The sequence below is a fragment of the Xiphophorus couchianus genome, chromosome 20 (genome assembly GCF_001444195.1).
Source record: "Xiphophorus couchianus chromosome 20, X_couchianus-1.0, whole genome shotgun sequence".
Classification (NCBI taxonomy): domain Eukaryota; kingdom Metazoa; phylum Chordata; class Actinopteri; order Cyprinodontiformes; family Poeciliidae; genus Xiphophorus; species Xiphophorus couchianus.
In genome coordinates, this window is record NC_040247.1 from 11,643,696 (window position 1) to 11,669,541 (window position 25,846).

At 35.7% G+C, this 25,846-nt stretch overlaps 1 protein-coding gene across 14 annotated transcripts in view; it reads left to right on the forward strand.

Moving 5' to 3' along the window:
* atp2b2 (ATPase plasma membrane Ca2+ transporting 2) overlaps positions 1-25,846 on the forward strand; it is a 140,333-nt gene that overhangs the window by 74,124 nt on the left and 40,363 nt on the right. For 10 of the 14 annotated variants that reach the window (XM_028002213.1, XM_028002217.1, XM_028002215.1 and 7 more), the window contains 6 exons: positions 16,269-16,469; positions 18,474-18,731; positions 19,028-19,153; positions 23,344-23,469; positions 23,825-23,857; positions 25,329-25,421. In XM_028002213.1, the coding sequence (XP_027858014.1) occupies positions 16,269-16,469; positions 18,474-18,731; positions 19,028-19,153; positions 23,344-23,469; positions 23,825-23,857; positions 25,329-25,421 (837 nt within the window). The remainder of the gene's footprint in view (positions 1-16,268; positions 16,470-18,473; positions 18,732-19,027; positions 19,154-23,343; positions 23,470-23,824; positions 23,858-25,328; positions 25,422-25,846) is intronic. The other 4 variants (XM_028002220.1, XM_028002223.1, XM_028002224.1 and 1 more) reach the window with 2 other exon arrangements.

A 25,846-nucleotide genomic window follows, 5' to 3' on the forward strand; every position in this document is an offset into this window, starting at 1 on the left:
AGAAAGGATCATCAGGTTTTGCATATCATTCAACACACTCTCTCGCTCTTGGTTTTCTTATCCAGGGTGTCAGACACACACAGAAACACACACACACAAATAATACACATGCACAATAAAGTATAGGCAGTAATGATAGTTAGTTGGTTAGATAACTAGTGTTGGCTAACTTTGAAGAAGGCTAATATGTTTATTCGTGACAATAATGCTGTCGCAGTACTCATGATTGACACACACATAGTCATTTGTGAGGCAAAAAAATTAAATAATTATTTGTAAAAGTTCTTGCTGTGTAAAATATTATTATTATTCAGGGGTAACACTTAGGACTCAGTGTGTATGGTTCAGAAATTTTTTTTTTCCTGACAGTCACAGTTGGTAAGAAACAAAGATTCCCATTAAATTCCATAGGAAATGAATGTGGGTCATTTTGGACCCACTCACGGAAGAATGGGGTAGTAATATAAAACATGATATGTCTTAAAATGTATAAAAGGTAAATAAAAAATTTTAATTGCATGATATCAGAAACATATTTTTGAGGAATACCTGGAATATGAAGTGATGAACATTTTTCATTACAAAGATATAGCAAAAAGATGACCTTACCGGGTCAAAAAGGACCCACTTATGCATCAGAGGGTTAAATTGGCTTTTTAAATGTATTAGAGAAATGGCTGATTTCTAAGTAAGATTTAGTTTCAGTTGTTGGTGAAGTGAGAGATGTTGGCCTCATCAACTTATTTTAACAAGGTCAGGTATATGTTAGTTCAGAATGTATCAATCAATGTCTGATTTACAAATGCTTCATAGCTTTCTGTGCGACTGATTCCTACGCCATGTGGTCGTGTTGTTTTTATCTTTATAAAACTTTATTTTCCCTGGCTTCATTTTTGCTATGGGATTAAAATGTTGTATTATTTTGGTCACGTTCTTGATAAAGATGCTAAGTCTGAAGTGTTACACAAAAGACAGTGATTGGGGTTTTACACTTGTTTTCAATTGGTTGTATTTTTCCAATGTCATTCCCATAGACTAGAAGCATGTGCAGGTCAGTTTGAGCATTTACAAATAAATTGGATATCAAAGAATAAAAAAGGGTTTTCTTGCAGAGTTGGATCAAAGGATGTTTAATAATTCAGAAGATTGGACATGCTTTCTGTTATTGTTTCCTTTTGTATTATCGTGCTAGTGCCGTGTTGCTGTGATGACACAGACTTCACTACACAGTGGTTGAATGGTGTTTTTTTTACTTCATGTTTTGCATCTGAATTATGTACACAGCTCAGAAAACTATTTGTCCCTTTCCTTTGCCACCTTCTGTCCTTCCTTTTTATCTTCACACTCCTCCTTCCTGTCAATGTTTCACACACATTTAGCTATTCTTTATTATATTCTGTTTTTTGTCCTTGTCCATTCTTATCCATTTTTATCCCACCTTTCTGTCTTTACCTCTTTTTATCCCCTCTCATCCATCCTCATCTATCCTTTCCCAATGATCATACTAATCGCGTCCTCCAGTTGTGGCACCTCACGCATGTTCCCCTCTGACGCAGTCTATTTAATCTCTGTCCCACAAGGGATCTCTCACATGGAACTGCAGTCTCCTTAATAAGGACAATTTCTCCCGCTCTTCAACTCCTCTGCTTCTCCTTTCCTCTTCTCTCCTCTCTGGTGTCTGCCCTTCCCTTTCCTTCTTTCCCCTTGTGACTCTGTAAAGGGGCTGGAGGAAGTCGAAAAAACCCTGTAGAGTGAAATAGGATGCAGTGAGAAAAGAAGAAAGAAATGGCTCTCAGAGGACAATTATAAATGATACACAGCCATTTTCCTCTGAGCCAAACCACAGTCGGCACAGAGTGTGCCTACACATATAAATACATCACACAGGTGATCTCTGCAGTGTAAAAGCAATGACCTTGAGGGAGATTTGTAGTATTTTGGCACAGCAGTCAACACTGCAATACAAAATGTATCAATGTAAGAAATGAGATGAGATGTCTTAAAGACCCTTTAAAGTCGAACTGAATTTCAATGTCTTCCAAAACTCCAAACATTATGTGGCAATATCACAATTTTGAGTTTATCATGATATCCCTAAATAAAATGTAGATTTTAAAGAACAAGAACAATTAATTTGCTCAGTTTTCCAAACATTTCACAAGCACAGCAGACAATTTATAAATACACAGCAAAGAAATTAAATACATTTTGTCCGAGTGTTTTGCCTATGTTAATTCAGAAGTAAATTATAACAACTAGTTTTAAAGTAATTTTTTATTCAATTACATGTAATTTTGACATGATTACTGTGTAAAATAGAATCACAGTTAGGATATGTGAAATTTACTTGCAAAAGTAGTGTTCAACATACTCTTATTCCCATCATCCAGTAGTATTTTATGGTGGGAATTAAATTGCAATTACCATCAGTGTGTAGGTGAGCACTACTCACTGTTAATTTAAGCTTTATTTCTGTAATTATAAAAATTAATGTGTGAAAGCCCAAGCTCTAGCTTAAGTCAAGAGAAACAAATATTTTGGTTTTTATGGGATTTTTTTAATTACATGGAACAAATAAGTCAAGGTTTTCTGAAATGTTTTATTTAATATGTTTCATCATATTAAACAATGCTCATTGCAAATATGGATGAGTTTTAGAAATATTTGATCAGTTAATACATTTATTACATACCAATAAAATAGCTTAATTGTTAGTACACAATATTGTGTTGTCAGTTGGTTTAAAAAAATCTTAAATAATTTTGATAAACACTTTGATGTGTAGAGGTTGTACTTGCACAGCATGAAGTTAAAATGCACGACACACCTAGCTGGGAGCTAGTTCTCGATAAATTAATAAACACATACTTGTGTTTTTGACAGACTATATTCATATGTCGGCTATAACGTCTGCAAAAAAACTCAAATTGTATTTGGTGACTAAATGTGGTAGGGCCAGCTGGATTGGCCCTTCACTTTTATTTCCTTGGAGCCAGTGATGTTGACATTCAACTTGTCATTTCAAGTGAGGAATGAAGTTCAGCTCTTTCATTCTCTGTTAAAGATTATTGACATGAAACCTTCGCTCACTCCATCTTTTTTTCTCCATCCTCTATGTAGTCATCGGAGAAGCGATGATGTTCTCCGATGCGGACTTCACTGACGACTAGGAGCCCTTGAACTCTGCTTTGTTTTGGTGCCACTTTAAAAAGACAGCCAGAAGACTGTGGGTTCTGCACTTTTTATATGCAACTTTCTGCATAAAGTTGGTTTCATTTAATGATAACTGAAAGGCCCGTGCCAAAGGGTTTAGGTATGAATTCATACATAAACACTGGATTAAAATAAAGTATTTAAGACTTTCTTTTGTAAATATTCCTTTTGCTCATTTCCCAGATGTGACTAAAAAAAACTTCTAATCCAGTTTGAACAAATTAACTTAATTTTTCAATGGTCTGATAATGGAAAAAGTTGAATGAAGCAGAGAATCACTTGCAACTGCGTATCTGTCCTTATCTGTTAGGTAGGTCACACTTAGCCTACTGAAGATTAAATAGATTCAAATATGAATCACATTGCTTGCAGTTTATTTGATATTTATTTTGTTGTGTATTCATTGTGATACATTTCAGTAAAATTTAAAACAGATTCCAGCAAGGTTTCACTTTAGTAAAAATTATCACTTTAATAGTGAATAAGTTACTTCATAGCTTATAGCAAATAGGATAAGTATATTTACAAATTACATTTGTTGTCTAAAGTCTAGTCAGTGGAATCAGTGGGTGCAAGAATATATTAATAAAGTTGTTGCTGACAGTTGACTATATTGTCATGCCTTATTTAACAGCGGCAAATATTTTTCCCCAAATGCTGAATACACCCAGTTAAAAAGAAATAATGACTTTCAGAATGTTTCCTCTGAGATGTGTTATGATGTGCAATAAATCTGGATTTCCATATAAGGGTTTGATGATTGTCTCTTGAGAGCTACATTGGGGGCTAGTTTAGCTGACAGTGATTAAGCATAGTGTTAGACAAAGACATTTATTACCCACAGATATCTATTAAGCATCATGTCTGGTCTAAATCAAGGCAGAATATGCAGACGGACATATTTTTAGGGACAGATGAGTATAAACAGTCACACTGCGATGTCGGCCATCAGTGAAGTCAGCTGCCCCATAGATCATTGACGGGGGTAAAGCCAGACTTCACTAGCCTGTACTTATAGTGCCTGGTCTCTGAATTACAACAGTCTGATTGTATAGTATTTGTGGCTGCACAGTTTATTACTGAATTTATTAAATATAACACAAATTGTTGAAATTACTTGTTGCCTAGATAGATTCCACTTTTTGCCATCCTCAATCTGATCTGAGACTGTGCAAAACAAAGGAATTAGAAATTAGTAGCATTGCTCACGTTTCAGCTGGATCTGCAGATTTGAGAGTAAAGACTATATTTTGTTCTTTTCTTACTCTGTTTTTTTTAACAAAACATTTTTTTTCCACTTGTGGTACAGAACAACCAAGATACAGTTTTATCCTAAACAAATCGTCACTATTTCTTAAACAGAAACTGTTACACCAGATGTGGTGCTCATTTGCTTAAGCATAGCAAATACTACTTTGAGTTTGTTGGGAAAAAAAAAAAATCAGTCAAAAGAACAATCAAGTATGCTTTGTGTTGTTTGTGTTGTGCCGTGACGATTGGCATAATGGCATCTAAAACTAAGCATTTTCATTCTTTCCTGGGAGAAAAGGGTTATTGCTACAGTGATAACCACACTTAGCCAAAGGCACAGAATCAAAGAGCAAAAATCAAAACCTGTCTGATGTACAAAAACACATAATTTTGACTTTTGTCATAATCTATTCTCTCAATTAAATACAGTTTGGAAATCCAGGCAGTCTTAAAAGGGTAATTTTCTGCATCACTCCTTTTCTAACACTTGCAGTTCATAAAAAGCCATTTTACTTTATAATAATTTCTTATACTGTCTGTTGGCATTAAATATCAGTTCAGTTTATGAAGGAAGAACTGTTTTGTTTGCTGTTAGTCAAAGCCCATTAGTCAAAAATATTTGGAAAGAAAAAAACAAAGTTCTACTTAAAAATTTATTCTCACTGCAAAAGTCCCTTGGTCAGCTTTTTTTTTTTTTTTTTTTTGACGTAACAACCTAAATTTCCTTTAGTTGGTTTGAGTCAAGGCAGAGATTCCAGAACACAGACCTGAGTTTGTTTGAAAACCGACTGAGACAACCTCAATAAGTTGTTCAGTTCTTATGTCAATTATCCCTCCTGAAAGTTGGCCTGAAGTCAAAGACCAACTAAATACAAGCTGTAAAACATGTTTTAAAAACAATGTGGTTGGCCGTGGGCAAGCTGACATCACGCTAAACTACAAAATCCCAAGGAGTGCATAGGTGAAAGAAAAGCAAGGTTTTCCAAAAATTTAATTTTTATATGCAATGGATTTATTGCCCAATCCATCAGATGGATGGATTGTACTCAGACAGACATGGCAGTCAGCTTGAGTTGAATCAAAACTCTCCTTAGTGATTGTCAGATCAAGAGAACCCATATTCTCTGATCTGATGAAACCAAATGTAACTCTTTGGTTTGAAATCCAAGTGTCATGTCTAAAAAAAGCATGCTCTGCTCATCACCTACTCTCAAGCTTGGTGGTGGCAGCATCATGCTGTGGACATTTATTTTATGACAGAAAGTGGGATGCTAGTCTTCATAGGAGGTAAGATGAAAGCAGCCTAACATGGAGAAAGTTTTGATGAATTCTTGCGTCAGAGTCCTCTGAACCTGAGACTATGTAAACAATTTGTGCTTCAGCATGACGGTAACCAGAGTTGTTTCAGGACAGTCTATGAATGTCCCTGAATTGCCCAGCTAGAGTTCAGACTTCAATCCAATTATTCCTGGAAAGACTCGAAATGAATCTGTACCAATGTTGCCGAACCAGCTTGACTGAGCTTAGATGAGCTGCAGAGAAAAGAAGTGAAAAACACCCAAAGGCAGATGTGCCTAATCTGAGTCTGGTGAAATTAGGATTTTTTTCTTTCTTTTTTTTTAGTTTGGAAAATGTATTACCCTGAGAATGTAATATAGTTCTGAGCCAATAGTAGTGAGAATATTTGCAATTTTCAATTGTCTATTAATTATCACCCAAGGATATATTATTATTGTTGTCATCCATTTTACTTTATTTTCTTTTTTTAGATTTCCTTTTGTTTTCCTTGTTCTGAGGACAAACAGAAACATTTTACTTTTACTACTTCTGCTACACTACTGGCCACACATATAAGGTGTGCATCTCAGAGTGTGTTGATTTCCCTTACCTGTCATGACTATTTCATTACTCTCTCTGGTAGTTTGAATTTTAATAGCTGTCCCTATTGTGTTGTGCTTATCTGAGCCCCTGGGCGAAACCAGAGACTGACACCCAGATGGGAGACCGCAGATAGACCACTGTCACTCTCCCTTTCAGCCTCTTGGCCTCGGATGCTCTCTCTTTTCACTCCCTGGGGGAAGGCTTGCTGATATGTGCCTGTGTTTGTATGAAATTTATTTGTGTGCAGACAGGGGCACCGCCAGGAATCTTGGGCCCCCTGACAAAAAATTAGATTGGGCCCCCCTGCGCATCTGCTGTTCACTTAGGAGAGGGCAGGTCAGGTTCAATGCCTGGAGACTTTTTCTACTCGGATTGAGAATTTAGCTGGATAACATGGATGAATAAATGAACGAAAGATAGTGATAATGGCTGGATGAAAACTAAGGAGTCCTTGAATAGCCTATGCTGACTACATGGTTGACCAGTCTGGAATTACAGGATGATGTTACTGACCCCATTACACTTTGTCTTTATCACCAAGCAGTCGTGTCCAAACAAACCCTGACTATCTTTTTTCTTTTCTTTACCACGCACAAACACACCTCTGGTGCCCTCAGACTGCCAGTAAACAGATGTCTCATTAAAGTTTTGTCCACATGTAGGGCAGTCAGTCTGGTAGAGTAACAGTGTTTGGAGCTCAGATGGTGAAAAAATGAAACAAATGACTATTAAAGTCAATAAGCAGGCAGTAAGAAGGATTTTATTACTCTTTGTATTTTGATCACAGAGGCTTGAGTAAAAACATTTACAGTTGATACTTGCAAATAAACACAAACTGTATAAAAAACACATCACCTTTTTTGTGTGATGGACATGAAATCAGGATAAACTGAACTTATTTTAGGTTAGTAAAGGTAACCAAAATGATTTCTGCTAAATACCTGAACAATTAACAGACTTTTTGTTCCCAAAGATTTTCTTTTTTTATACTTCCTTTAAACTATCAGGAGGAGCTGCAATGATGTTGTCATGCCCTTACATGATTCTCATTGGTTACTTCACAAAATCTGAGATATTTGGAAGCAACATCTCTCAAACTGCTTCCTTTCTTATATAATGGAAAATTTAAAAGAAATCACACAAGTTATCAGGAACACCCTTATGCACCTTTGTAAATCTTGGTATTTTGGTACAAAACGGGGTGTCATAAGGACACGGGTGTCTTTCTTGTATCCATTTTGGTGGTGACATGTAAGGGTCAACCTGGTAATAGATGAATAGAGGAAAAAGGGGGCACCTACAAGCCTGACAATACCATAATGCACAAAATAGATACCATCATAAAGAAAGGACATTATGGAAATATTAAAGTAACATCTTCAGACATCAGCCATAAAGTTTAATCCTTGGCACAGATGGGTCTTTCTAAAGGACAGTGACCCTAAACATAGCACAAAATTACAAAGTGACTTAAAGACAACAAGTTCAGTGTATTTAAATGGCCTTCACAAGCCCTGATTTCAGTCCTATAATTTTTGCAGGCAGATATGAAAATGTGTGTGTGAGCAAGGAGACCTGCTAACCTGAATAAGTCGCACCTGTTCTGTCTGGAGAAATGGGCCAAAATGGTAACAAACTGAGAAGCCTGTGGAAGTACGCCCATTATTGTTTAAATGGTTTAAATAACAATGTGTGATATTGTTAGATGGGAAACATCTGACTAATTGTAAATTAAATTTTCATAGACAAAATTTAATCTTATTAAAACATTTCCCCTGAGTCATACAGTTTAAGAGCAATTCTATTAAATACTAAAAAAAATTATGTAAACTTTGGATTTGAAGTAAGCATATTGTCCTTATTATTGTGATATTTTATGGACTGAACTAAGTTTGGTAATCCCGATTGATGGTAAATCAGATTAAACCTTTCATGTTTTAAATCAGAGAGTGCAGAAATCTTTTACATCCTTTTAAACAATGAATATTTAAACATCTTCTGACCTTAAACAAAGCCCTTAGATTTTCCCCAGTAAAGCAGATGTATAATGAATTTCTAAAAGGATCATAGGCACTGACATCTTCATGCTGTCTGAGTGATACGCAGTTTGTTTCAGTTTTTTCTTTCTCTGTGCTGCTCTTGAGATTTACTTGAAAGGGTTTCCTAAGAAGTGGAAATGATTTCTATCAGCAATCAAATTCCCAGACTTACACAGTGTAGAGTGAATTAATTACACATGTTGCTGTCTTACAAATAATTTGTAGAACTATGTAGTTTTGATCAGTTAATAACTTTAAAATTAATATGGAGTGAAATATTAATTTTCAGTTAGTTATCACACTATAGGTTTCCCCCAATCCTCCTATACCTGTTAATAAGTATATCTTGTAGAAATACATCTGTGTGTGTGTGTGTGTGTGTGTGTGTGTGTGTGTGTGAGAGAGAGAGTGAGATGGCCATATATTTTTTCTTTTCAGTCCACTCTACCATGTCTCACATGAGTCAGGCTCTTGGACCACAGTACCTGACAGCAAAGCTCACCCACTTGTGCAGCTGCCCCCACGGGCTCAAATACACACGCACAAACTCACATTATTTTCTGGATTGCAACATACATTTAATTTGGTTTTTGGAAGACAGATGAAGACTGTCCTTATTTGTGTTCTCTTGCAGAAAAAGCAAAGAAGGAAAGTTTTATTTAGTTGGTTCAGTATTTGGTTCAAATGTTCAAATGAAGCTGTTAATTGGTCTATTATTCCACATGTAAAAAGTCTTATAGGTCAGTTGGTGATTGTCAGAATGTGTGATTTTAGTTTTTAAGGTTCAGAACAGAGCATATTTATAGTGAAACTAACCCCCAAATCAACATTGTCTAAAGAAATTATTTAGGGTTCTATTTTTATGTTTCTGTGCAAATCTTGATATTTTCTGACCATTGGTGAAGGCATGGTGTTGAACGGATGACTGTGTCAGACTGCCTGTAGTACAGAGGAAGCAGGAGAGGCTAAAGCCAGCTCTTGCAGCTGAGCTGAAGAGTGTTGCCGCCATAAAAGTTTCCAACAACACAGAAAAAGAGTTGCTAGATTTATCACTAGTTGTTTTGAAAACCAGTCACTAGAGGAATCTGGAAAAATCAATAAATATAGCAACAAAGTAGATAAGTTGACAAAAGTACTTCTTTTGTCCTGATCATAGCCCCACTCAGCTCATCCACTCATCCCCACTCTCGTTTATGTCTCTTGGCTAAGCCTTCTCTTCTGAAATTTTTTTCTTAATTTGCCGGGGTCGGGGTTTAGTTTCCCAAGGGGTGTTAGTTACACTTTCACATCTGTTTGTCCTCTATTTAAAAAAATATTTTAAAAATTCTATAGCAAAACCCTAAGTGTTACCACCCACAGTACATTTATAATGTGACTCTGTGTCACAAACCACACTGTCACTTTGCTCTCCATTAACGTTCAAAAAGGACTGCCCTCTGGCAGAGAAATGATTTATTCATGTATGTTGTGTTCATATGAGTTCATGTGTCCAAGTGACTCAGTGACTCATCATGAAACTACTTGTTTGTTTCCATACAATATGGTATATTTGCTTGAATCTTTGGCCTCTGTGACTGTGACCACTCAATGCCCAGCGGTCAAATACCGCATGAGTTGGTGTGGTTACAACAACTGACATCAACTCGTCCCAAAGAGAAATGACCTTCTGCCACAGAGTGGAGGATTGTGCTGACGTTTATCCTTAATCATTAAAATAAAGCAAAAATTGGCAAGAAAATTCTTTACATAAATATCCATGCATAGTCCTCAAAAACAGAGAAATTTGTTCTCTTTCTTATACATTGCCAGAAGATAAGGTTGTCATTTTACTAGTATTCCTTTTTTGGGGGTTCTTGCAGGTTCTTCTTGACACACATTCTAAACAGAACTTTTTTCCTGTGTGGTCCCGAGTACAAATTTTATTGTGGGATTACTTCCCGAAAGTTCTGCACTGGAGTTCTTGAAAACTGCGAAAACTTATGGCAAGACACAAAACTTTGATCTTGTTCTTTCCACCTTCAGTAAAGGAACTATTGTCTCTTTTCTTGTGAACTATGTAGGGGTGGGCATTTATCATATTGTTTATTGTGTTAAACTTCTTATCATGACGAGACTTTTCATTGTCACAGTCAATAGTTTGACTATTTTCCTCCACTGTTTATTCGATTAAAGCATCAGTATTCATCTGAAAACACAGTTACAGTGTGCACTTTAGTGATCACATATTCAGACAATCACCAACTACAACACCACACATTGATGTGTAGGACGAAGGACCTTGTGGGCATTGTGGAGCACCAAGCAGGTACCCTCCATGATCTGGCTCTTTTGGGGTCCTGCTGCTGTTGTGGGCTGGTACCTGACCAATGTGCTGGGGGCTCTTTGTGGGGGGTTTTCCCTGCTTTGTGCTGTGCTGCCTTGTAGCCAGAGGTCCTGGGCCCCTGAAGGTACTGGGTCCTAAGTTTGACCTGCACAGTGGGAGATAGTGGTGTGGCTGCTCTTGGGTTGATACCTTGTCTGTCTGCCTGAGGCTGCTGTTACCTTTAGAGCCAGATTCACCTGTCACTTGTGGCTTTTGGGTTCTGAGTCTTGCAGGCTTTATACCATTCTCACTATTGTGCACCTCCAGGTGACAAACTGGCTCACATATACCCACACAAAGCAAACACTTATTTTTACACATACACTCATCCACCCAGGCCTACACACCCATGCACCGACTCACAAATAATCCAAGTGGGTGAAGGTCATACAAGCACATGTTTCTATTACATCAGTCTGGCCTGCTGGATCCATACTTGATATAGTAGTCAACCATGCAATTTGAATTATGTCTTGAAATATCCTAGCGCATCTAAACTAGCTTTTTTAAATGGGATGCCTGAAATTCAAAATACAGGAAATACAAAAAATACATTTAAAAATGCTAGACAGACAAGGCAAGAGTAAATATAAACCTTAATGATGTTACAGTGAAAAATGATAATTTTATAACAAATATTCATGAAGTAATCAAATCAGAAATAAAATTTTAATCCAAGGAACAGAGATTTTGACTGCCATTTTCTTGCAGGGAATATAAATGTGACCAGGAAATTAAGTAAAAACAACAAAAAAATATGGCTAGAGGAAGAAATAAAACAAGAATAAGCTGACTCAAGAACACAAATAGCCAGGATAAAATTCAATAAATTAATATAATAAGATCAAGACTAATGTAATGGCTTGTTGTAGAGTGCCTGAGCTGATCATTTTTATCTAACCAAGAGAATCAAACAGACCCTAAACTTGGCCAAAAAATAACAATAAAAAAAAAAACTAAGACCATTCCCAAATCTGAAAGATCAGAATTAGTTGAGACACGGAAGTGAGAATTTTTTTGGTGTATTTTGGAGTTAACAAGACATTTCAGAAATATTTATGAGCAGTTCCTAATTTGTATTTTTTTATTTATTTACTGAATTAAATATTTTGTATATTTTTCCTGATAATCGTGCTGATGATGGAAATTGAAATATCACCACATCACTTCAGTCTTTTCTGTGTTTTTCTGCATGTGCACATGTGCCCACACATTCCCTTTCACCAAAAATGGACACACAAAACCGGCACTTACTTACATATTCACACATTCTCCAAGGTTCAGAGTCGTGGGTATTTCTGTTCTCTGAGTGGGATGCGTAGTGTTTCCATGGAGATCTATTTTTAGCCCCTGACAAAAAAGGGCAACTGTTAAAATATGCCATCATATTCCCTCTGAATTAAAAAGATCCCATTTTGCCTCATGCAAGCATGAAGGCATAAAGTTTTGTCTGAAAATAGGATACTAGGGAGGCTGCCTTTGTCAAAGCAGATTTAGATAATACTCTGCTGGGTTTTCAAGAACAATTTTGTAGCTAGACAGAAATCTTACCAAAATGGGGGAGAATAAAGACCAATAAGTGTTGTGTAAGAAAATTATTTAAAGGATTTAAGTGTGCTCTTCTCCGTTACATGATGTTAGGCCATATTTTATGCAACACTGGAACAAAAAGTCAATAATGAACAAAATAATTATTGAAAAAAATAAATAATAAAAAGTATTTCAGAAATGCAATATTATGATGTAAATCTTTGAGGCATGTTTCAGACATCTTGTTTAAAATCTATACCAGACAGAATGAAGGCAGTTCTAAAAGTAACAGGGTACTATGTCCTACTATATGTTACATATTAGTCATGCATTTTAATCACCCCACGTATGTGTTTTGTAGTTACTGTTAGTAGCATTTAAGCATCTATAGTTGTATTTGTAGTTGTATTTTCTTTATTCTAACAGTTTTAGTGGACATCAGTAAAACATAATTTTTTTAATTAAGCATTACTGAACAATATTTCAGAGTCAAACATCACACAGTAGTAATTAAAGGAAAAGTAGAAAACTGAATTCAAAATCCAATTGCTTGTGGAATTTGATTTTCTTAAAATGTGCTTAAATCCACAAGCCTACAAGTGTACAGTACTCAAATATGGAGAAATGCATTGCTGATTGAAGAAAGTTACACAAGTATGGCACTTGTATTTTATTATTTATTGCTATTGTTTTAGAGCAAAAATGTTTTTTTCTTTGTTGTATGTAGTTTGAATATTGGTAAGGAACTCCAAACTGCAACACAGTGAAGCATAATATATGATGAATGATTACAACATAGATTGCTTTATAAAGCGACAGCATCAACTATGTATTTCAGTATATATGTATTTTAATTCAAAGTTACCCTTCAATTAAGGTTTAGTTAAATACTGATATTTCTATCACTCTTTACCACTAAAGAGTGAATGTTTGTGAATGTGGCAGAAAAGGAAAGAAATCTATCTAGAAGTTGTATTTGATGTCTTCTAGACAGAACTAAAAAATGGCAGGGGCTTTGAAAAAATGCACCCTAATATCTGTAATCATTATATGTGCCTGTGCACGGATATTCACAAATATTACTTGTCTGTCATCTATGCGTTTCTGTGCATGCACTGTGTATGCATGCACTATGTGTGTGTATCTGACCAATGGTAATTGGCAAATATAAGAGCTCAGATGTTATCATGTGATAGTGTAAGCAACCACAGGCATGCTGGCGCAGCTCTCTTACACACAAAACAGCTCAAGTAGCTAGTCACGACTCACAGACCCGGCCATACACGCACATGCAGTCACACAGAGATGTTTACATGTTATGTAAAGAAGGCTTCTGTGGAGTTCAATGGAAGAGCATGCCAGGTCGTCTCATAAAAATAATTACAAGTGAATAGCTAATGATCCTATTTATTGACTGATATATTTGTAACCAGCACAACATAGGATGAAATATCCTTCTTTCTGTCTACTGTGAGCCATGTTAACATTTCTTTCTTTAATGTTTCTGTTCTCTTTCAACATCCTTTTCCACGTTTGATTTACTGAAGCACCGGTTATTTTCTGCACCGGTCATTTTCTCACCTGTCGTATGCATTTAGATGTGAATGTTGTCAAGCAGCAGCGATGTTATCAGGTGCAATCCCGGGCCAATCCTGGGAGACCCTGTGACGCACTATGCATGACATAAGGCAGCCGTAACATGCATTGTTGTGTGGGAGAAAGAGAGAGAGAGAGCTCCTGTGAATACTTGCCATGCTTTTGTGTGGAGTCAGCAGCAAGACAATGATTTAGCACTGAAAAACAACATTAATTATGTTAGCTGCAGATAAGAGTCCAACTTGGTATTGCAACTTAATATAATATTCAGAGATTTCTTAAAATGTGATGTAAATATAGTTTGCAGTGATAGACTGTACAATATGTTTTAACCTTCAAGTCCTTCAATATTTTTTCTTGTACTCTGTAAGGCCAGAATGTCCAATTGTTAAATAAAATAGCTCTTATATCTGATTATTTCTTATGTGTTTTAATAACTAACTGAACAGAGTCGTGGGTCTTTCTGTCATCATTTGGTAATTTTGTCTCAACCAATATATCCTTTATGCCAGGACAAACTGTGTTTAGCCATATTTATGTTGTTACGTTAACATAGCACTGCTCAGTCATCTGCTCAAACCCCATCTGTCTTATTTGCTTACTGAACAATTTGAACACTTCAATGTTTTCATGAGGTGTTTGTAGGAGTTGACAGATGTAGTCATCTGCCCAAATATGAGTGAAACAATGTACACCATGTAACAATGTAACAATTGCATTGGCTTTAGAGTTTTAGAACCAAAATTGTTTTGATGTGGGTTCTAGTGCAATTATTGTGTTCACACACAGAAATGGACCACACCAAGCGGGACAATGCGCCAGAATTTATTTTAAACAAACTAAACAACCCAAGTGCAAAGACCATTTTCAAACTATAAATCCATCAAACTAATGGCATGAAGTGATGTGAATTGTTTTTTACAATTGACATATATTCAAGAAATCATTTGAATAGAAAAAAATTCAAAAGCAATACGCTATGCCCTTATCTAAAGGACTCTAGTGAACCATCAATTAGAGCCTTTATCCACAAATGGAGAAAATGTTCTACATTGTTCCACATTCTACATGTTCTACATTTTCTCCATTTCTCCATTTGTGGAGAAAATGTGGATATCATGCTATCACATGATAACATCTGAGCCAATGTGGAACAAATGGAGAAAATGTTCCACATTTTCTCCATTTGGAGTGTGAGTTCTACACTCCATACCAGGAGCGTAGAACTCATTTGCCTCAGTTAAGGCCGGAGTTCATTATTCAACAATATGAAAGATTGTATCTTGAGAAAAGTTCCCAGGCAAAAACTATTGATCAAACAGGACACAGCAGTCAGTCTTGTATTTGCCTAAAACCAGCTTTATTTTCTCTGTTGATTACTGTTGAGTTCTTTCTTGAATGCTGTTGCAGTGGACATTCGTTAGTCTGTTATTACTGGTTAAAGTTTGTTGGTAAAGATGTTCACCCTCTGGATTATTTTTCCAGTGTTAAATTTGCATCACAAATCTACTCCTTTTGCTCAAACTGCTTAGTAAAGTCATACAGCCAACACATGGAACCTTTTTCAGAACTATCACCAAATTCTTGCACTATAGTTTATTCAACCACAGTTGACTTTACAGGTTAAAGAAATGGAAACCATTACTGTACTGTATATAAAGACTGCACTTCAAGGTTTTATGATTAATGGCAACCAATTAAAGACATGCTCAACTAGTAACAAAGGACATTCAGAATGAGAATGTCAATTATGTGCACCAATAGATTACTATTATAAAATTACTCCAAATAACTGATAACTGTCCAGATTATGTTAAAGGTAGATACAATTTTTCATTAAAACAGTGTTTGATTATATTAACTTGTCCATAAATTCTCAACTGTAAAAACCAGTCACTGGTCCTGCCAAACTATACTTTTAAGTCAATGCTGAGCTCATATGAAAAGAAAATCCCTGAACTGCTTTCTAAACATAAATTGTGCCTTAAGCCAGCATGAAGCGCTTCACATTAACGTACTAAAGATATTTATGCACAATAGATCACAGTGTATGAGGAGGTGGATAAGGTCAAAGCATAAAGGCCCTTATCGCTTGAGCTGAATTATATAAGGAATGCAGAAATCCGTGGCCCACCATGACTCAATCTGGTAATTAGAGTTGGTGTGTTTGTGGCAGGGGAGGGGCTGGAAAGGGGTAAAAGAGTGCAAAAGAATAATGCCTGGAAATTAAAATCAAGAGAAATGATTGAGAGTACATTTGTCTGGGATCAACATGTTTACCAGCGACAGTGTCAGGAAATTAAATTACAGCTAAGCATTTAGATATTTATTATGTTTCTTTTTTCATTAAATGAATGTCCCCACCTATGCTCACAGCCATTGTGTTCCCTTTTCAGGTCTTGCAGGTGTTCAAACGGACCTGGACAAAAGAAGAGAACTATTTGGTAAAAACCTGATACCTCCAAAAAAGCCAAAAACATTTCTACAGCTGGTATGGGAAGCACTGCAGGATGTCACCCTCATCATCCTGGAGATCGCTGCTCTAATATCCCTGGGCCTCTCCTTCTACCACCCTCCCGGGCAGACCGGTGGAGATGGTGAGTTACCCAGCTGCTGTGGCATCTCCTCCTGTGAGGCTTGCTCCCAGTTGGTTTAAAATTAGAGAAACACACATCATTAGTTCTGATGCTCTCAGTGTTGCAGGGAATTTAACCGATGACTCACTACCAGTAATCATGACTGATACAGTCTCAACCACATTTGTGTAAACTCTCTTTTTAACAGGCGAGGCAGGTCCTAGTTTGTTTGTCACCTGCCTTAAGAGGTCAAGTGACTCATCAAGCACACATCTAATTTTTCTGCCCACAAGTGTGAGCATTTGTGCACATTATGACTGTATTAAATGCATGTTAGAAAGGTTAATGAAGTTTTGAGTGGAGAAATAACCTTGAGCTCCCAGGACCCATACATCAGCTCTGTGAGCCATGAAACAGGAAATGAAGACAGACAGTAAAGAGTTGCTGAGTCAGCTGCATCAGTCATCGCCTCTTTCGTTATCACAGTAATGGACTTCATTTCCCTGCCCAGGGGTTCAGTCATCATTTTAAGGGATTTACAAGCTTAGATGAAGCTGAAAATGCCAAAGAGAAGATATGTTATTACCTCAGCCTTTGTGGTAGGTCTTAAGTTCATGACAAACATTTCTGTTTATTGAATCACTAGTTTGATTAAGAACTTGTATGAAGACAGAACTGGATAAGCCATTTCTTCTTCCTGCTCCCTTTGGAAACACCTTGATTTACAGAATATTTTGCTGGAAATGTTCTATTACAAATGTTTTTCCATCTGTATTTGTTTTGTACACATTTTTTCAAATTATCTCAAGTAATTTGAATATTTTTGAGAGGATGCTGTTTAGTTTCTTTGTAATTGTGAGTATCAAGTAAAAGATGGAAAAATAGCATTTTTAAATCCCATAAAATACCTAAAAAAAGAAAACTGAAGTAAATATCTTGGTTTAGTATATTGGATTGTGTATTGGTTCACTGCTCCACAGAGAACTGCTGAAGACATCACATTTCTAATATTTCTACCTTTCTAAGTATTACATATAGTTATATTAGTAGAATAGAACACAAATGTTGTGACTTAACCAGGTACTTTCAATCGCTTAAAAGAAAACTAGATCTGTACCAATTAGTTTTTTAGTAACAATAATTATATTAACATTTTCTTTTTCAAAACTAAAGGATGCTGAACAAACTAAAACATCACAATAAACTAGCAAACCATCAACAAATTACATAAATTGGACTGATGCCAACAGGTTGCCAATCCATCACAAGGTAACACAAAAAGACACTGGACAATCATATCCTTAGTCTCCATCTAAATGGTTTCTTGCTTCTTTGTGTTTCTTTTGACCTATTTTTTTAAACTGTTCAAAATATTTAAAAAAGCTAATGTTGAGTGTTTAATTTTATTTGAAGGCATATAGAGCAGCATTAACCAGAAACGCTAATGTCCATTATGATCTACAGTATGCTAGCTTTTGATAACTGTATTCAGGACTGTGCATAAAGATCACACACTGTTCTGCTGACTATAGTGCAGTGATCAAGCTAGACAGAATGAACTCATCTAGTTTGAAGAAAAGAAAAAATATATATTCCAGCAGAGTCTTAAGGGATTTATTTTTTTGTTGTTTTTTGTTTGTTTCTTTTGGTCCAGAGAACAATGGCTCCTTGAGTATTACATGAACAAGCACAAAGAGTACTGGGAATAGGCCTTGTTTCATTCCCCTCGTCTACCAGTGTGCAGCCAGTAGAATGCAGAGCCTCATTTGAAGTAGGGCATATGAGGCAATGAGATGATGATTCTCATGGGGCTATTTAAGCCAGAGTTTGTTTTAATTCCATACTTGCCTATTGTGTAGCACAGTTCTTAAATGTAGGATTTGCACACTTTGACAGGTAACAGAAATAATCAATATAAACCCTTTCAGCTATAGTAACAATCTGAACAACCAGGTCAAATCCGATTGTTGATGAATGCCCAAGATGAATATGTTATTTATGTCTTGCTTCTTTTTTGTTTTTCAGCATGCGGTGCAGCAGCCGGTGGAGTGGAGGATGAGGGTGAGGCAGATGCAGGCTGGATCGAGGGTGCTGCCATCCTCTTGTCCGTAGTGTGTGTAGTTCTGGTGACAGCCTTCAACGACTGGTCGAAGGAGAAGCAGTTCCGTGGACTGCAGAGCCGCATCGAGCAGGAGCAGAAGTTTCAGGTGGTCCGTGGAAGCCAGGTCATACAACTGCCTGTTGCCGACATTGTAGTTGGGGACATTGCACAGATTAAATACGGTGAGATGGTCCTCAGCTTTAGCCATTTAACACCTTAAATATGTTTGAAAATTATCTAATTTTCCCACCTGCTGCCTCTTGTTTTAAAAACTAAAATAGAGTTTATCTCATTTCTAGAACAGGATTAAAGCCATAAAGTGTTTTTCACGTTGACAGATTTACAGATTTAGTCTTGAGTTGAATAATGACTTAATAGCAGATAGATATATAGAGAAAGCAAAAATAATATTACTTCATCTCTAGTTCCATTGTATACAAACAATATTTAATACTTTAAAACATTTTTTGCTTTGCAGGTGATCTGCTTCCTGCTGATGGAGTGTTGATCCAGGGCAATGACTTAAAAATTGATGAGTCATCGCTGACTGGAGAATCCGATCACGTCAAGAAGTCCGCAGACAAGGACCCCATGTTGTTATCTGGTATGTTAGTAACTTTTACTAGATAGTATCAGGCAGAACATACACTACACTTGACAAATATTTATTCTGAAAAATGTACAATGGTTTTGTAATTTTCAGTCAGTAGGCCCGTGTAAATTTGCCACTCATCACAGGAGCCAAACATACACATAAAATAGATTGGGTTATAGACTAATCTAACACTGAGAAATTACACTCTAAAAAAATTAGACACATCTTGATCCTTTGAAAAGTGCCTCCTTACTTTGTTGGAGGGGTTTTTCAGCACCTCCATTTTTCCAGCTGTCAAAAAGAGTTTATTGAAGGGGAATTGGTCTATAAAGTGATGTCATATGAAGTCAGTTACTTCACTAAATCTAATAGACTGATCAAGAAACCTAGTCCTGTCAGGAAGACTGTCACGCCTTAATGAAAGGTAAAGGCCAAGCTGCTGTGAAATTAGTTTGTGGTTCAATATTACCTTCAAACAAAGCAAAAACAAATAACTAAATTTGATCTTTCCAGACTAAATCAAAAGATAAGGATTTTGTTTAAGCATTTTTTCTGTTTGTAGGAACCCTTTTTATATGTGCATCATAGATATATTGGAGGAATAATTATATGATCACCTGCAGACTTTCTTAGTTTCAAGAAAGTGAGCATTCACTAATATTTCATCTGTTTGCATGTCATTGAATGACATTTTTATTTTATTCCAAAAGCCAAACATTTATTAATACTTGGTGGAGAAATCTATATTATATTGGAATGATGATATCCAGTGTGAAATATGCCTGTATTCTTCTTTTATCTTTTTCCTCATCTCTTCTTTCATCACTGTGTAACCTTTAGCATTTTGAGCGATGCCTTTGTGTCTGGCATGAAGATCTGCTGCTGTGAGACTCTGCCAAACTGGCTCAGTACTATTTACATTAGAGTGTAAAATGCAAGCGTCTAACACTTGGAATATAGATGTACTTTGCGGTATGAATATTGGACATGCTGATATTTCTTGATGATATCGTCATTGTGCAGTACTATTGTAAAATGTTTCTAGTTGTTGCTCTCTAGGTTTATAAGAATTTTGGTCCTCTCCTCTGAAGGAATTGTGTTAGAATAATCCAAAGTTATTTTGGTTACCTCGCTATTGCTTGGCAGCTTAAAGCTCTATCTTTATCCAAAGTTATTTATGTAGAACAGAACTCTAAAAGCTGCCTAAGTTACCCAGAGACCTTGGTTTATTGTTCATTCTGGAGTTTTCATTTTGTTGCATTGATGTTGTGTTTTAGGTCAGTGTTATTTAAAAAGACATATGACTCGTCTTCAGTTTGCTTTCTGAGAGAAAATATTTTACATTCAATTATTTTCTAATCAGCTTAAATCATAATGTTTCCACCCCCATACTTTACTCTGTTGATGTTGGTCTGATGAAAACACTACTTTAAATCAATCACAGACCTGGACATGTGGCTCCTGCAGTGTTTTACCAGTGATGTACTTGGTGAGGTTTAGATCAACCTGTCTTTGTATGATTGACAAGCTCCTCTTGTATAGTTGATTTTAAGGTTTAAAATCTGATTTTAAACCATATAACAGATTTTTACAAGGAGCTCCATACTGTGGCAAATCATGGTCATTTTAGATTTTTCTATTGTCTTAAAAACTACCAAGAGGCGTCACTGTCTCACTAATCTTCTTGCTTAACCCAAAAGACCATTGCATTCTTGTGGTGATTTGTCTGTCTTGCTGCTAAGATCTCTTTACAGCTCTTTGCTCTTTCTCATGATGGTGCAGAGCCAGAAGTAGAAAAAGATACAATCAGTATTTTCTGGCTATGTTGTAAGCCTTATTTCACTCAAAGACATGCAATCAAATTTGTGTTTTTCATATTTTGATAAATAGTTATATTCTGGTTTATGTACGGCCTCTCTCCTTTTTAATTAAACTACTATAACATTTGGGACAGTTTTATTTATTTTCATGTGAAAGAACTGACAATTCATCAGATTATCAAATAATGATTTCCCTTTTTTAAATATTCAAGTATTTATTGGGTTTAAAATGATGCAAATTTTTTTCTAATGTGAAAGTTAATTTAAATCACCGTCAGGCCTGATCCATTAAGTTTCTTTATGGATTAGTAGGTAATTAATGTTTTTCTTTTTCTTTTTTTGTCCACCCTAAAATAAAAATCCATAGATTATGGTAGAAATATCATACAAAATATTGTTTTGTTATTCTTTACCTCTAACTTAGTATTATAATACTTCAAGCAGCCCTCACCATAATTTACGGATGTATGTTTCTTTTTACAGTTCATTAGCCTTAATTATCACTGTACAGAAGATGTGCAGCAGCATTGGTAACTTTCTCGTTGGTGCATAAGTATTCTAAATAATAAGAAAATTAGATAAATAATATGAAACCGAATATAACGGACAACAAAAATGTGGGCTGATCTGGTATCACGTTAAACCTTTTTTCTTTGGTTAATTAGCTGTGTGCCTTTTTGCTGGCTGCTTTAATTAGCCTCAGACTCACCCACATCAACTTCGTCTCACGAAGGTTAATGGATTTGTGTGTGTATGTACAGTGTGTGTAAAGGTGCCACCACTCCCCAGAAGCTAATGTAGTTTGCAGTCGACACATATCTGTATCTGGCACATTTCTTCACTCTTGCTTTGAAATATTTAATGTAGATTAGCTTCTTTAATAAGGAGATTTAACATTTTTCTGCTTCATATCTTTCTGTGAATTTAATATCTTTCTGCTTCACATAATTTAATAGTTTACTGTAACAGCACTGATTTAAATATTTGTAAAAAAACAAATCTCTAAAAGGTGTTTTTTTTATTTCCAAGAAGCTTTTAAAACACAATCACTTTGTAATGATGTCAAAAAGGCATATTTCAAAACCTTTAAATGTTCAATTATTGGTAGTGCTGAAAACTGTTAGATTTGGATTTAAACTATAGGACTTTTACTGATTTGAGTGTTTTCTTTATTTTTTTTTTTTGAAATTTTAAATATATCCTAACGCTTAAGGGATTCAAAGTTTAAGAACATACTGTGAATAAGTGTATCCTCCCTTAAATATTCCTGTTTTTATTTATGTTTTGTCAAACTTAAATGTTTTAGATCATTATACAAATTAGAATTTTGAACAAAACCCATTTTTTTCAGAAAAAAAACTATCCAAATCAACTTTGGCCTGTGTGGGAAAAATAATTCCCCTTAAACCTAATAACTGGTTGTTCCACCTTTAATCACAACAACTGCCATGAATCATTTGCAATAACTAGAAATTAGTTGTTATGCTGCTGGGATGAATTGCAGTCCCCTCTTTTTAGCATAATTATTTTTAACTCTGACATCAGAGGGTTTTTGAACGTAAATGCCCTGTTTAAGGTTAAGCAAAAGCATCTCATTCAGATTTAAGTAGGCCACTCCAAATTCTTCATTATCTTTCTTTTTTTTATTGCTGGAAATTCTCTTATAAGATTTTCTGCTAGAGACGAGTAATCATGATAACACCAGCTGTCTGTGTCCTGAAGCAATAAAGCAGCCGGAGACCATCACACTTCCACCACCCCATATTTCACTGTCTAATGTATATGATGTCCTTTAAAAAAAAAATTTAAAAAAAACTGCACTTTGCACCATGTTTACTTGTATTTGTACAACGACCAGAAGCAACAAACATGAGTTATTTCATACAAAATAATAGGAGTGTGTATTTATTGCTTTTCTTGCCCTTTAGCACTGTCCTTGTAATCCTTTCCAGACTAGTTGTTTATTTAATGTTTCAATCAAAGCATGATGTAATTTTTTCATCTGCTTTATATGAAGTAGGTTATATCTAAATGATTTCTTAAACCTACAACTCTGGAAGTAATTAGACCTGGATGTGGTTGGTGAGATAGAATGTAAATACACTTTACGATTTAACATCAACAATGCAATTACTTACAGCGCTTTATATCAGGTTAAGTTTAAAAATTTAAACATTTTTTAGAAAAAAACTTTCACTTTCTGTTTATTCAGGTTATCTTTGTTTAAAAATTGTGAGATGATTTAAAACGCTACAGTAAGACAAAAGTAAGAATAGAAGAAGGCTGTAAGGGAGCAAATATTTTCCACAGCACTGTAGATAATCACTGAAATATAGATGTATGTGTTATGTTTTTATTACCATGCTGTACTTCTTTCAGGGACCCATGTTATGGAGGGGTCAGGACGTATGGTGGTGACTGCAGTTGGTGTCAACTCACAGACTGGAATCATCTTTACCCTTCTTGGGGCTGGTGTTGAGGAAGAGGAGAAGAAAGAGAAGAAAGGTAAAATCATTATATTCCTAAATATTAATCATTCTGAGGCTTTGTTTGTGTTTTTAATTTATAACAGTGTTACTCTGCAGCATATCCTTCAAACCAGCTTTTGTCATTTCATTACCTTATGTATGGAAAATCTGTGTAGCCCATTGTGTTATATAAGTGTTTTTAAGTATATGATGCATTTTAAACACTAAGGTATAACCAGAGGTATTTCTGTGATACACTGCATTACAGTCAGATGAATGTGTACTCATGCTGTATGAGATGAGTATTGGTGGTACTGAGGCAGTAGCCAGGTTCTGTGGGTTCAGGTGCATCATTGTCCTTACTCTCTTATTGTTCCAAATTTTCCTCAAAGGAGAGGCAGTGGAGGATGGACATCAGAACACAGGTAGAGTATCACCTTTCTCTGACCCCTGGGAGTTGTACCTAGTTATTCTGACATGTAATTCCCTATAAATCCCACTGATTATTCACTCCTTTCCTGGAGCCAAGTGCCACTCCTCCAATTTAAAAAGAGATATTTTATAATCAAAACACTGCATCCTTTTAAATGCTAGCAGTTAACATATTTCATAGTGCATAATCCTTTGCTGCTATATAACAAGCTTTGCAATTGTCAAACTAACTAGCTCACATCGGTCCTCTTTGAACAGACTGTCAGACTCATTTCAGTGCTTTGTCAATGACATGAGTGTGACAGCCTTGCAGGTGTACAGAACATGTACCGGCAGCAGAAGCAGATTTAAACATTATCGCCTCTATTCTTGTTTGGCACAAGCCATTAAGACTGTCTGCTTTGAAGCTTTTTTGCTTTCTCAGACTAAATGAGTCAGTAAATTTAAAACCTAATATCTCTGGAGATTTTCTCAGATCTGAAAACAAACAAATTCTGTGTCTTTGTTTCACTTGAAGTTTCATTAAAATTAATTGGCAACATTTTATTTTAATTTAGACAGCCTCGTAGCTTTCATCCAGGAAATATTGTTTTAGATTGAAAGATCCCAGTAGTCTTAAAATTGTTTAATTAATTGTTACTTTTGATTATAAACAAACTCAGACCAAAAAATATTTTAGTTCAGCATTTTTCTGTCAACAGTGCATTGTTGACATAAGTAACAAAATGCGTTTAGAAAAGCACAGTTACAAATGAGTTACTGAATGTCCTCTATTCTTTTTTATTTATTTATTTTATTTTTTACCAGGATAAATTCTAGTTCATTCTTTATTGCCAAATAAAGCATTGTCTGTTAATTCGTTGGTTATGCTATTTTTCCTTGTTTTATTTACTTTACATTGAAGATTTTAATTTTTAATCTGGTTATTTGTTGGTTATGCAACAAATGGAATTATGATTTGTGATGCTTATTGACATTACATGAATAACATGGTTTGAAAAAGCTCATTTTATCTAAAACCTAAATAAATATGACTATGTAATCATGTAAACCTAATTGGACACATTCAGTATAATTATATTATTTACTACATAAATCAGTGTTAACCTTTACAGTTAATGTTGCGATATATATTTTTATCTTAGTGGATATAGTTTTCGACATATTTAGATCTCATGCTTCACGTCTGTTTACTGTTGTTACTGTTTAGATACCTAAAAATAATTCCTGTACAAGATCATAGCTGTTGGATAAAAATATTAAATAGTGCATTTACAAGTAAATGTTTATGCTTCACACTAATCACTAAGTCTGCATATTATGCTGAATCTCTGTATTCTGCTATAACCATGTTATTTCTGTTCACTGTCTTGTGTGTGCACATGGTGGGGCGTGTTTGTGGGGGCGTGTGTGTATCTTTGTGTTTTGGTTCATTCACGTTGAAATTTCATTGTTACTGGCTAGACTGCTCCCATCCCCCAAACCACCCCATTGCAACTATAGCCACGGATGGGGCTGCAGGCATTAATGCCCCTGGCACTGCCAGCCTAATTAATGGTAGGTTGACACAATGTCTGATCTCTGACCTCTCTCTGTTGTGACCTTTGACTTGCCCTCTGTCCTTCTTCATTCTCCGACTGCCTCCTATCATGGATGCCTACCTTCTGCTGATTTCTGCCCTTAGTTATTTGGGACCTTTTTGTGTCCATTCTGTCCATGCATGCTTGATTTAGTTGTAGAAATTAGTCTTGTGTTCTTGTTATTGTCCCCGTGTGCCTTCAGTTTCTATGTATGACACCGGTAAAAGATTGCCTCATCCATCACAAGTAATGAAAGCATTTTAGGCCTTTAATGCTGACAATTCATAATAAGACTGAGATACAAATAAATACATTAATTTAGATATTAGTATGACAAGGCAATAAGCAGTTTCAAAGTTCTTTGGTAGGGTCATCTCATTTAGTTTGGTGAACTTGGAGGTC